This window comes from Acinonyx jubatus, chromosome B3, assembly GCF_027475565.1.
Source record: "Acinonyx jubatus isolate Ajub_Pintada_27869175 chromosome B3, VMU_Ajub_asm_v1.0, whole genome shotgun sequence".
Lineage (NCBI taxonomy): Eukaryota > Metazoa > Chordata > Mammalia > Carnivora > Felidae > Acinonyx > Acinonyx jubatus.
In genome coordinates this window covers 57,879,971-57,892,566 of record NC_069386.1, presented here as the reverse complement: position 1 = coordinate 57,892,566, position 12,596 = coordinate 57,879,971, and the positions used below count along the sequence as shown (strand labels likewise).

At 36.8% G+C, this 12,596-nt stretch overlaps 1 protein-coding gene across 4 annotated transcripts in view; it reads left to right on the top strand.

The window, feature by feature from the left end:
* Positions 1 to 12,596, top strand: part of CTDSPL2 (CTD small phosphatase like 2) — an 82,326-nt gene that overhangs the window by 43,272 nt on the left and 26,458 nt on the right. For 3 of the 4 annotated variants that reach the window (XM_027067145.2, XM_015064824.3, XM_027067146.2), the window contains exons 3-5: positions 3,410 to 3,548; positions 5,095 to 5,244; positions 11,061 to 11,276. In XM_027067145.2, the coding sequence (XP_026922946.1) occupies positions 3,410 to 3,548; positions 5,095 to 5,244; positions 11,061 to 11,276 (505 nt within the window). The remainder of the gene's footprint in view (positions 1 to 3,409; positions 3,549 to 5,094; positions 5,245 to 11,060; positions 11,277 to 12,596) is intronic. The other variant, XM_027067147.2, reaches the window with a different exon arrangement.

Below are 12,596 nucleotides of genomic sequence, written 5' to 3'. Positions count from 1 at the left end.
AGCTGTTGTTTCATTCTCACCATGGACCCCTTTGCTATTAGATTGGGCACAACTTTTTCCCGTCTTAACATTGACCTGCCATGCTTTACATTGAATACCTACCTTTTAGCTGTTTTGGGCTTCTCTTGTTCTTAGGTGTGTCACACACCTTGTTGATCCCTTTATTCTACACTAGTGTATGTGGGCATTCAGGTATGGTGGCTGTTGGTTTGTCTTCATCTGCTTAGAATTTAAGGGAGATAGCTTGTCCCCTTGTTTTTGCTGTTATTTTGACCTTGAGTTTTTGTTGCCTCTTTAGTTCTGTGTGTTTCCCTTGGGATTCAGAGATTTAAGAATACTACCTTCCTGGTGGATGGCTCAGTCAGTTAAGCTTCTGACTCTTGGTGTTGGCTCAGGTCATGATCTCATGGTTTCATGGGTTTGAGCCTGGCGTTGGGCTCCGCTCTGGCACTATGGAGCCCTTTTGGGATTCTCTGTCTCCCTCTCTCTTTGCCCCTCTCTCACTCACACTGTGTCTGTCTCTCTCAAAATAAATGAACTTAAAAAAAATGGCATCCTCTTCCTCCTTAGAGATGTAAGCTAAAATATTTTTACTTTATGTATTTACATACTTTATGTATGCAAAAATACTATATGTATTTTTAATTGACCACAGTATAGTCTCTTCTGCTACAATAAACATGTAGTTCTACAGTATCAGCTAGCTTAGACTATTGGTAAATAGGGGAATAGTGTCAGTATAACATGGGTGATGTGTTGCTTTATACATGATTTTTTCCTTAACTGGACAAGGGGATCCTGAGTAATGGGAGTTGAATTTTATATTTCATCAGGAAAATAAAAAACTTTCAATTCAGCTGCTACAGAAACAAAAGCCCCACACACACACACACACACACACACACACACACACACACAGTTTTTAATTAGAAGTGATAATTAGCAATGGGGGGTTGCCTCCTAGAGAGGTACACTGTGATCTAGCAGAGACATTTCTCACGTGGCAGTTTGCATTTCCTTTTGTGTCCATCTTTGCCCTACTGGCTTAAAGCTCCTCTCAGCTCCCATAAGCCCTTGTTTCTCCTTCTGTTTTTATTACCTTTTATTAAGCCCTGAGGTAGCATTTCAGCTGCTGTTAGCTGCCTCACTGGGGTGTCCAAGTTATCTCTGGAGGTATCCCAATCATTGTTTTTGTTGGTGCTATGGTTACAGAGTTAACGGGGCATTGACTGATTTTTTTCCTTAAGCCTTGTTATTTTTAGTGTTGCAGAATGCAGGGTTTTCAGAATGTAAGTATTTATGTTATAGCAGATGTACTAAGAGACTTCTTTAAGAAGATGCTGGAGCTTAGTCTTGTTGGCTTTGTGGTGTTATTTCTGTTCTTGAAGGACTTTATGAAGAGAGTTCTGTTTTCTGGCAATGGAGCTCCCATATTTGGGATATGAGGCTTCCCTGTTCATCTTTTAAACATGCAGGGGAATGATAAATAGTAAACATATGAAGAATTTTGTTGTGGATCACTGAAGTGTTATTTTGTGCTATAATAGACATACTGTTGTAATGGAGCTACCTAAAATTAGCAAAACTACTGAGTAAAAGTAAAATTCTATGTGGTATGATATTGACTGATATATTTTGACAGTATCTTTGTTCTGTTTTCATCCAAATAGGAAATTGTAATTGTGTTCATTTACAATACCAAGGTTTGTTTCAGAAATAAAATAATATTCAACCTTTAAAAAATGCATAGTAGCATATTATTTACTGTGGTATAAAAGCATTAAGTACAAATATTCATTATGAGTAGAGAATTCTTACTCTTGTTGAATAAGAATGTTGATTATACATATAAATTATATTTAATATAGGTTTAAGAATCTCTAATCTCATCCTTACCAAAAGGTTTCAGGTAGTCTCATTAAAACAGCAAGGAATTGGGGCACCTGGCTAGCTTAGTCAGTAGAGCATGTGATTCTTGATCTTGGGGTTTTGAGCCCCACATTGGGTGTAGAGATTAAGATTACTAAAAAATAAGGGGCGCCTGGGTGGCTCGGTCAGTTGAGCGTCCGACTCCGGCTCAGGTCATGATGTCACAGTTCATGAGTTCAAGCCCTACGTCGGGCTCTGTGCTGACAACTCGGAGCCTGGATCCTGCTTCTGATTCTGTGTCTCCCTCTCTCTCTGCTCCTCCCCTGCTCACACGCTGTCTCTCTCTCAAAAATAAGTAAAGATTAAAGAAAAAAAAGATTACTAAAAAATACAGCAAGGGATTATAGGTCAGTATTACAGTAATGTAAGAAAATCGCTCATGTGGTCGATGACTCTAGAAAAATTTTACAAATGAGAAAAATAGACGTACAAGTGAAGACAAACCAGGTATTACTTGGAGTATACTCTTTTAGTCAATAATATCGCAAAAACAATGTACACTGGTGGTGTAGATTTGCCCCATATAAGGAAATGAATAGAGAGTTTCATTAAGGAGTAAACTCCTTAGTGTTAATTTGGGCATTTAACGAATTGAGGTTGGCATTGGGTGTGGCATTGGCAAGCCTTGTTATTTTGGTAATATGTGATATGCCAACAAATTCCAGTGAGGTTCTGTTTCTTACCCTGAGTGCTCACGGAAACAACCACTGTTCTTTTGGACAAATCTAAGAGTAGGGGAGTATTGCTGAAAATTCAGAGCACATCTTACAATTCGAGTGTTTCAATAGCACAGACAGTGTAATGGACATTGGGGAAAGGATCTGAATTGAGAATGCTGTGATTATATTTGTGTATTTTAAGTGCATTAATAATAAGCACCCCTACAACATTGTCAAATTTTTACTTTGTTTTTTACCACTTTTGGATATTATATAATTCTATTTTGTTTCTCCTGCATGTGAAAACAGGAAAATATATTACACATATTGTGCCTCTTTTAAAGATTGAGGGGCGACTGAGTGGCTCAGTCGGTTAAGAGCCGACTTCGGCTCAGGTCATGATCTCTTGGTCCGTGAGTTCAAGCCCCGCGTCGGGCTCTGTGCTGATAGCTCAGAGCCTGGAGCCTGTTTCAGATTCTGTGTCTCCCTCTCTCTGACCTTCCCCTGTTCATGCTCTGTCTCTCACTGTCTCAAAAATAAATAAAACGTTAAAAAAAAATTAAAAAAAAAAGATTGAGGTATAATGGATATACAACATTAGTTTCAGTGTACAACATAATTTGATATTTATATATGTATATATACATACACACACCATGTATTCTTTATCCATTCATCAATAGGTGGACTCTTAAGTTCTTTCTGTTGGCTATTGTAAATTAAGCTGCAGTAAACAGGGGGGTACATACCATATTTTATAAGTGTAACCTGTAAGGCAGAATGCCTATGCTCAATGCATGTTTTTTTCCTCATATCTTAAGGAAGAGAGAGAAAATCCTTCAAAACGGAGTAGGATTGAACGTGATATAGATAATAATTTGATCACATCAACACCAAGAGCAGGAGAAAAGCCTAACAAACAGATATCTCGAGTAAGACGGAAAAGTCAAGTAAATGGAGGTTTGTTAATATTTAGATATTCTTCTATTAGGTCTAAGCAGAAATTTCACCTGACGTGTTTCTTTTCTGTTTTTAAAAATTGAATGTGTGTAATTTTTGCCTTATTTTGTAATCTCCTTTGTATTAAGTATTAGCATGAAATGAAATAAAAATTACCTCATATAAATATACTTTGATGAATTAAAATGACAAAGGCAGAACAACTGGCTTTATACTATTTATCATGAAAATGCATACAGAACAACATTTTTGACCTCTAATAAATTCATTTGTTACAGCAGTTATAATTGTGACTTAATTTACTGAAATAAGTACAAAGAATTTGTTTCTGGATCATGGAACTTCAGCTCAGAGGGGTCTTGGATCACTCAGGGCAGTGATTCTTAATGAGGAGTTGTTTTGTCCCTAGGGGATGTTTGTTAATGTCTAGAGACCTTTTTGGTTGTCACAACCTATGGTGGGATTGCTACTTGCATCTAGCAGGTGGAAGTTAGGGATGCTGCTAAACATCCTACAATGCACAGGGTATCCTCCCATAATAAAGAATTGTCCAGCTCCAAGTCAGTAGTGCTGCTGTTGATAAATCTTGTTCTAGGTCAGTCTGTTATAGTATTGCTGAGAAGCTCCCCAAGTCCAAAAGAAGGAGAAAAACGAGAAGGACAAGCAGAGGAAGGTATAAAGAACACTTTAGAGCATGGGGTGCTGCGTTTTAAACACAACAGCAAGAATACCTTCCCTCTTTCCTCTCAATTCAATATTGTATCTCTAAATTTTGAACTATTAGGGAAAAAGAAAAGAGCTATAGCAGCAAAGAAAGAAAGAAATGTGGGTAGATACCAAGTAAAGTTGTGAAAGATCAAGGATGATTAATCAAAACACATTTGTGTGAATTTATTTTTATTGTTTATTTTCCAAAACCCATGAAAAATTTTTATTAAGAATCTAAAAAAACAAAAGACAAAAAACCTGTTTTTCTTAACCACTCTGAAATGGTGCCTCGGTATGCACATAAGTAATTTTTGCTATATACTATATATAGTCTTCTGCTTCAGTATATATATGTTGCCGCTATTTATTTAGCTGGTATTCATTAGTAAGAGACTGGAGGGTCGGTTTTATGAAGTAGGCAGCATCCCAAAATGTAAATAAAGACACAGTCTTGCATTTGTGTTTTTGATGTTGTAACTTGCTTTACTTACAAAGAGTTTATTTCATTTTGTTGTAACTTGCTTTACTTACAAAGAGTTTATTTCATTTTCTGTTACACTGTGGAAGCCTATAGTCTACATACTAGAAACTTCAGTCTATATATATACTTCTAGATGTAAATGTGTTTTGTAGCAGTTATAAAACATTATAAATAAATTTGTTATAAAGATCATTTGATTTACCTCAGGATTTTTTTAAGTAAAGCTTTCTTAACATTAGTGTTCATCAGTTTTTATGAAGTATTTTAAGGGAAAAAATATTTTCATAATGAATTGTTTAAAACACATTTCTCAAAGTCATGTTTTCTAGATTGCAACTTTTTTTTTTTTTGCCTTAGAAGCTGGTAGTTATGAAGTGACAAATCAACATGTAAAACAAAATGGAAAATTAGAAGATAATCCTTCCTCTGGCAGTCCTCCAAGGACTACATTGTTGGGGACCATATTTTCTCCTGTCTTCAACTTTTTTTCACCAGCAAATAAAAATGGTAAGTATAAACTATTACCCATAAACCATAATCTGGGTTTAAAAATTAGTTTTCCTGGTTTTTCAAGAGATCTGTTTGATTTTACTGGAGTATTTTGTGAGCATCTTAGTTTGTTTTCAGCCTCATTAAAAATACACAGCTCCTGAAAGACTGTTTTTTTTTTAACGGACTGAAATACATTTAGGTTATGTTTAACTCTGTTGAAGTGCATGAACTCTGCTTTCACTCTCCGAAAAGCTAGATGATAAACTCTGAGCTGGAAGGAAAATGATTTTTATGATACTATGTATAGGAGGGAATCCAGAAACATTTTCAATATTCTAGATCAGTAAAGTGGAATTTGTTGAATATTTAAGTGAGCTGAAAGTAGGTCATTTTTTGTAACACATTTTATTTTTCGTTTGCTTGATTTTTCCCCATAGGGGTCATTAATTTGGATATTTAGTAAAACTACTCTAATTCAAATGAAATGCCTTTGCAAAAGAAATTTGGATTGTTGCCCAGCATTTTTTTTAGGCTCCACACCCAGCACTGAGCGCAATGTGAGAGGCTTGAACTCACGACCCTGAGATCAAGAGTCAGATATTTAATCAACTGAGCCACCCAGGTGCCCCCCGCCCCCCTCCCAGCCCCAGCATTTTATTTTTGTTTTTTGTTTTTCTTAAAAATTTTTTTAATGTTTATTTATTTTTGAGAGAGACAGAGTGTGAGTAGGAGAGGGGCAGAGAGAGGGAGACACAGAATCTGAAGCAGGCTCCAGTCTCTGAGCTGTCAGCACAGAACCTGACAACAGGGCTCAAACTCACGAACCATGAGATCATGACCTGAGCCAAAGTTGGACACTTAACTGACTGAGCCATCTAGGTGCCCCTGGCATATTTTAAAAAGAGATAGCTAGTGTTCTTTTTTTATGAATAATTGTTAATTTCATAAATGATCATTTAGTCTTTATGTGAGGACAGGAGATCTTGTCTTTATTTTTGCACCCACCATGTTGTTTGACAGTATGGGGCACATGGAAAATAGCCATTAAGTGCTTGTTGCCTGATTATTTAAATTCTAATTTGAATATGTTTCTGGATGATAATACGATTTTTAAAAGGCAGAATAGTGCACTATAAAATCTAGATGCTCTGGGGGATGAAAATAATGTATGTTAGCACATTTAAAAGGACTGTGAAGTCCTATAGTAGAAATAAAACAAAAAACTACCTTTAACTTTGTTTAACCCCATATTTCCTAGACATGTATGATCCAGTGAACCCTTTTTTGTGGAACATCTGTTAACATCTTGTAAAACTAGTGCCCCATAGACCAACTTTGGAAATAGCTGGTGTAGTGGGAAAAGAATGGGCCTTGGAATTAGAGAAACCTGTCTTAAAATTTCAGCTCTGCTGGGTGCCTGGGTGGCTCAGTCATTAAGCATCTCACTTCGGTTCAGGTCATGATCTCACAGTTCATGAGCTTGGGCCCTGCTTGGGTGAGCACATGTTCCACTTTGGGTGACCTTGAGCCCCACTTTTGGTGAGCTTGAGCCAGTAAACATGAGCCCCACCTCTCTCTCTCTCCTTCTCCCTCCCCCTCTCTTCTCTCTGCCCCTTGCTCTCAACAACAACAACAGCAACAACAAATCCTCCTCCTCCTCCTCATCCTCATCCTCATCCTTGCTCTGCCTCTTTAGCTGTGTTACCTTGGTCTAGTTCTTTAAATTCTTGAGCCTCTTTGTCTGTGAGAGAGGATAACTATATTTAAATATGGGGCAGGGGCGATTCGAAGATTTCATGTCATTCATTTGAGTATCTGCTGTGTCCTGGCCATTGTATTAATCGCTAGAGATTCAAGGATATTTAACACATCCATGGTCCCTGTGCTCAAGGAGCTTAATTTTTTACAAGAGGGAGAGAGATCTATAAATAGGTATAATAAATTTTTATAAGTGCACTGATAGAGGTATGGGGTAGTATGGTATTCATAGGATGGAATGGTTCTATATTCTGACATCTCACAATAGTCTTTATAGAAAAGCTGAATCTTGAAAGGTGGTAAAGGGTATTCCAGGTAGAATGAGCAGCGTGAGCAAAGGCATAGTGTGTTTGAGAAACTGAAATTAGTTACAGATAGACCATTGGATTTGAGGAGTGCACAGGATGGTTAAGATAGTTACAAAGATGGCAGATCAAAACTAACATGATAAGATATTTGAATTTTATCCTTGGTGGGGGATGACTGAAAGGTTTTAAACTGGTGAGTAATATGAACAGATTTTTGTTTTCTAAAAATCACAATGTGTCAGCTACATTCTAAAAAGGTTGTGTTGGGGGAAAACAATTAGTAGACTTGTAGTCCACATGAGACTTCATGTAGCCTTAACTATAATATTAGAGAAAAGAAGAAGGATCAGAGATACAGAGTAGACAAATTTTGAGCACAGATTGGAGGTGAAAGAGACCAGAGATGAAGATGACACAAGGTTATTTTTTCAAGAGAGGTTGGGTTCTAGGAGATAGGTGGGCCATACTGAGTTTGAGATGCTATGAAACAACCAAATAAAAATGTCTGGTAGCCATTTGTCCTTCTTGTGTGGAGCTTAGAAACCTGGGTTTAAGCAGTAGACTATTATATTACCAGCTTATAGGTATCATTTGAAACTAATGGAGTAAATGTTCAGCAAACTAAGATCTTGGAATATATTTAAGGATGGACAAAGTAAAAGAAAGCAACAAAGACATGGAAGAAGCCAGGAGATTTTGTGTCATAGAAGCCAAAGGAAAAGAGAATATCAAAACCCAGGGTCAAACAATTGTAAAGATTGAAGGAAAGGAAATGAGTATTGAAAAGAGACTGCTGAGCCTGGCAATTACAAAGTTACTGGTTTCTTTCTGTCTTTTTTTTTTTTTAATGTATGTATGTTTGTTTGTTTGTTTGTTTTTTGAGAGCAAGAGTGTTAGTGGGGGAGGACTGAAAGAGGGGAGACACAGACTCTAGAGCAGGCTCCAGGCTCTGAACTGTCAGCACAGAGCCTGACACAGGGCTCAAACTCCTGGACCACAAGATCATGACCTGAGCCAAAGTTGGATGCTTAACCAACTGAGCCACCCAGGCATCCCAAGTTATTGGTTTCTTTTGCCAGAACAGTTTCAGGAGAGTGGCTGGAGTTGGAAGCCTAACACATTTGGGTTAAAAGAGTAAAATGGGAGTAAGAAAGGAAGCAGCAAATGTAGGTTACTGTTATGAACTACTTGACTATAAAATTAGAGAGGTTACCAAGTCTCGAGTGGTTTCTCTTTGTGAGAGACCAGCATGTTTTTAAGCCTCAGGGAGGAGTCTCATAGGAAGAGGTTGAAAATAGAGGGAAAATAACTAATGAAGAAAGTTTCTGGAGTCGGCCGACAATGATGAGATTATGAGAACAGATAGTAGAAGGATTAGAATGGAGAAGAGAGGGAAAAGAGATATTTTTCTCTAGTGCTAAAGGAAAGAAGCTGTGAAGGTGTGTGCGGAAATAAATGGGCAGAAGAAGTTGGTTTTTGGTAAGTTACTTTTTCTTTGAAGGAGGAGATGGTGCCATGTGCTGAGATTCCTGGTGGCGGGGACTGAAGAGAACAGTGAAGGTTTAGAATGTTTGTTGTTGGGCATAATTAAAAGAAATACATACATAATCCAGTAAGCCTGTAAGTTACATTGATTCAAGAGAGATTTCTATGATGGGTGACATTTGAAAGACGAGGGAGCAAGAATACTGAAGCTGCTGGCTTATGAGTGTATTAAGTGATATACCATGCAGTCTGACTAGATGAGAAGGGTGGGGAAGGGGCTGTTAAGGGATTGTTTGGAATGAGACTGGCCTTTATCAAACAGGAAGGTCACATGTAATGGGAATATGAAATAGGTAAATAAAAGGTTAGGAAGTTTTGGTAGTGGATTGATACATTTGAACTTTATTTTTCAGAGATGAACAGTTTCTTACTGTGAATGTCCAGGTTATGGTCATGGTACTTGCTAAAGAGAGCAGCGTGTATGAAGATGGAGCTTAAGAGCGCAAGACCTTTGATTAGTCTTAGGGATGAGTCATTGACATCCCCTGTAGTAACAACCAGCAGGTGTTTCATAGAGCTTTAAACTGGTAGCTAGGTGTTAAATTCGTCTGGTTGAGAGAGGATGCTGGCAACAGTTGGTAGAGGACAGCAGTGGGGATAAATGAAGAACTACAAAGCTAGGTGCCATCAGTCTCAAAGGAGGAGGGATTTTTGCACGTTAATGGAAAACCAATGATTTGGTGGCAGCAATGGAATAAATGAATTCTGATTCATTTAGTATATTGAGTATGGAAGAATAAAGAGCTTTGAGGGGAAAGGTATCAGGAAGAGATTTTTTGGAAATAAGTCACATTTAAAGCTTTGAGGGAGAAGGAATGTTGTCTGAGAAAATTGAGAGTATGGGAGGTTGATTTTGTTTTTGAAAATGACATTTGGAGGATTCCATAAGGAAATAGAGTTGGGGTCATCTCATCATGGAAGAATTGGGTAGCAGGGTCATTTAGGTTGTGGCTGAGTATGATTAGGAAACTAACTTCAGTCTTTGTTACTGAGATGGAATCATGTTAGGAAATTGTTCTTGTGTCTCTGAATAAAAATGTTCTGATGGTTAGGGTAACAGCTCATTCTTGGATAACTACCTCTGTCCACAGTGGCTAGGATGCTTACTTAGTACTGGACTAATTTGAGGATAATGAAAAATACACACACACACAATGCCTAGCTCATAGTAGACACTTAATAAATGATATTTGCTTTATTGAAAAGAAGTTCTGTAATCAACAATACTGTGTTGTATACTTTGAAGTTGCATAGAGACTAGATCTTAGATTTTCTCACCACAAAAAATGATAACGATGTGGCAGGATAGAGGTATTAGCTAATACTAGGTTGGTAACCATAATGCAATATATAGATGTGTTATATTAGCACATACACCTAAAACTTACACAATGTCGTATGTCCATTATGTCTCAATAAAAATTTTTTAACGTTCTAAATTATGACTGTCTATATAGGTGGATATTTCTAAACTGAACACTCTTAAGAAAAATTTTGTTCACCAATAGCACTGTAGCTTATAATAGTCTTTATTCCTCATTATTTGAAATATCTAGAAGAGACTCACTAAACAGTGATCATCAGCTCTATGTCTGTTGCATTTAGTTTTTCTAAATATTTATGAGTTTATTTTTCAATATTTAATTTTAGTTTTATTAAAATGTATTTGAGGGGCACCTGGGTGGTTGAGTCAGTCAACCATCTCTTGATTTTGGCTCATGTCATGATTTCAGTTTGTGGGATCAGGCCTCGTGTGGGGCTCTGTGCTGACAGTGCAGAGTCTGCTTGGGATTCTTTCTCTCCCTCTCTCTCTGCCCCTCCCCTACTCGCTCACACTGTCTCTCAAAATAAATAAATAAGCATTTTAAAAAAACCCTTTATTAAAATATATTTGATATACAACATTATGTAAGTTTAAGGGTATAACATGTTGATTTGATACATTTATATATTTTAATATGATTGCCATGTAGCAATAATTAGCACCTCTATCACATTACATAATCATCCTTTCTTTTTAGTGGTTGGAATAATTCTAGTGTCAGCAAGTTTGATGATTATAATACAATATTGTTGTCTGCACTCTGTTGTGCCTTAGGTCTCTAGGGCTTATGTTTGCTTGCTATATAAGTTTGTACCCTTAAAAACATCTATCCTATCCTGCCACTCCCTTTTGATTTTTTAAATGATGGTTGTGAGTACACTGAATCTTGATTATAGGAACATCAGGATCTGATTCCCCAGGACAGGCTGTGGAAGCTGAAGAGATAGTAAAACAACTTGATATGGAACAGGTGGATGAGATCACTACCAGTACTACGACATCAACTAATGGAGCAGCTTACTCAAATCAAGCAGTTCAAGTGAGACCATCGATAAATAATGGTTTAGAAGAAGCAGAAGAAACAGTTAATCGTGATATCCCACCCCTTACAGGTGAAGAAAATTCCTTTTCTTATGCATCTTCATAAATTTAGAAAAATACGGTATTTATTTATTTTTATTTAATGTCAAATGCATGTTTTTCTTCCTTGAACATAAGACAATTAAAATCGAAAATAAAACTTTCTCCCAGATATACAGTCATTTTGAAATTGAAAGTTTTTAGAAGGTTGTGTTGATTGAGAATTAATCATTTTACAGTTTAATTATTTGTACTGATCTTACTAGTTAGAGAAATTGAACACAAATAACGAAATAGATGCTCATGTTTATGAGTATATTTATTGTAATTGCACCCAGTCTCAGACCCTTAAGTCTGAAGTCCCTACCTAACGGCAGCTTTACACCTTCGGATTTGTTGCATATATAGATGACATCCGCCCCCCCCAAGAAGCTTCTGTTCCTAGATCTTGCCCTGTATTCAAACTGCAGCCTAATTCTGGATCCTTATAAAAGCCTAACGTAATTGTATGGTCCCTGAGCCACTTGTCATGGAAATGTAGAACACATGAGATCAGAATTTATTACTTCTGAGGGTTGTGGTATACAGATGCATAAAGCTAAAAGATGAAACTGTTCCATCATACTTAAAAGCAGAAATAAAATTGAGGGCGGTCATCGTTTCTCAGAGGGACAAGATCTTAGGCTTTTATTTTAGATTAAAAAAATTTTTTTTTCATGTTTATTTTTTTATTTAGGGAGAGGGAGAGAGAGAGAGAAAGCATGAGCAGGGGTGGGGCAGAGAAAGAGGGAGAGAGGGAATCCCAAGCAAGTTGCACAGAGCCTGATGTGTGGCTCAATCTTACAAACCATGAGATTGTGACCTGAGCTGAAATCAAGGAGTCAGACCCTTAACCAACAGCCACCCAGGCACTTTTAGATTTGTTTATTTCTTATAATGCCAGGCATTTGCACATATGTATTGGTTCAGAAATGTAGTTTGGTGTAAGGAAGTAGAATAATGTTCTTCCTTTGAATATAAAGGAGAAACTTGAAAAACTACAAACAGCTGAAAACATTTAAAGAAAAAATGCATACAATTATGAAATTTCTATATAGTGCAACCCAGTCATGCCAAAATGAAAAGTGACATAAAATAGGAAAGATTTATTTTAACTTGGTCGAATAAAAGATTGGGCTCTGTAATGTTAATATCTGTAATGTTAAATTATAATGTTGTAATTTAAGAATAATATTGAATCTGACAAGCAAATCAATATGGTGCACATAGTTCATTTTGGGTGGTTAAAACTTGCAAATGAACCTACTCTTGACCTGTCATTTTATGCTCATTACTTTGCCAGTGTTTAAGCT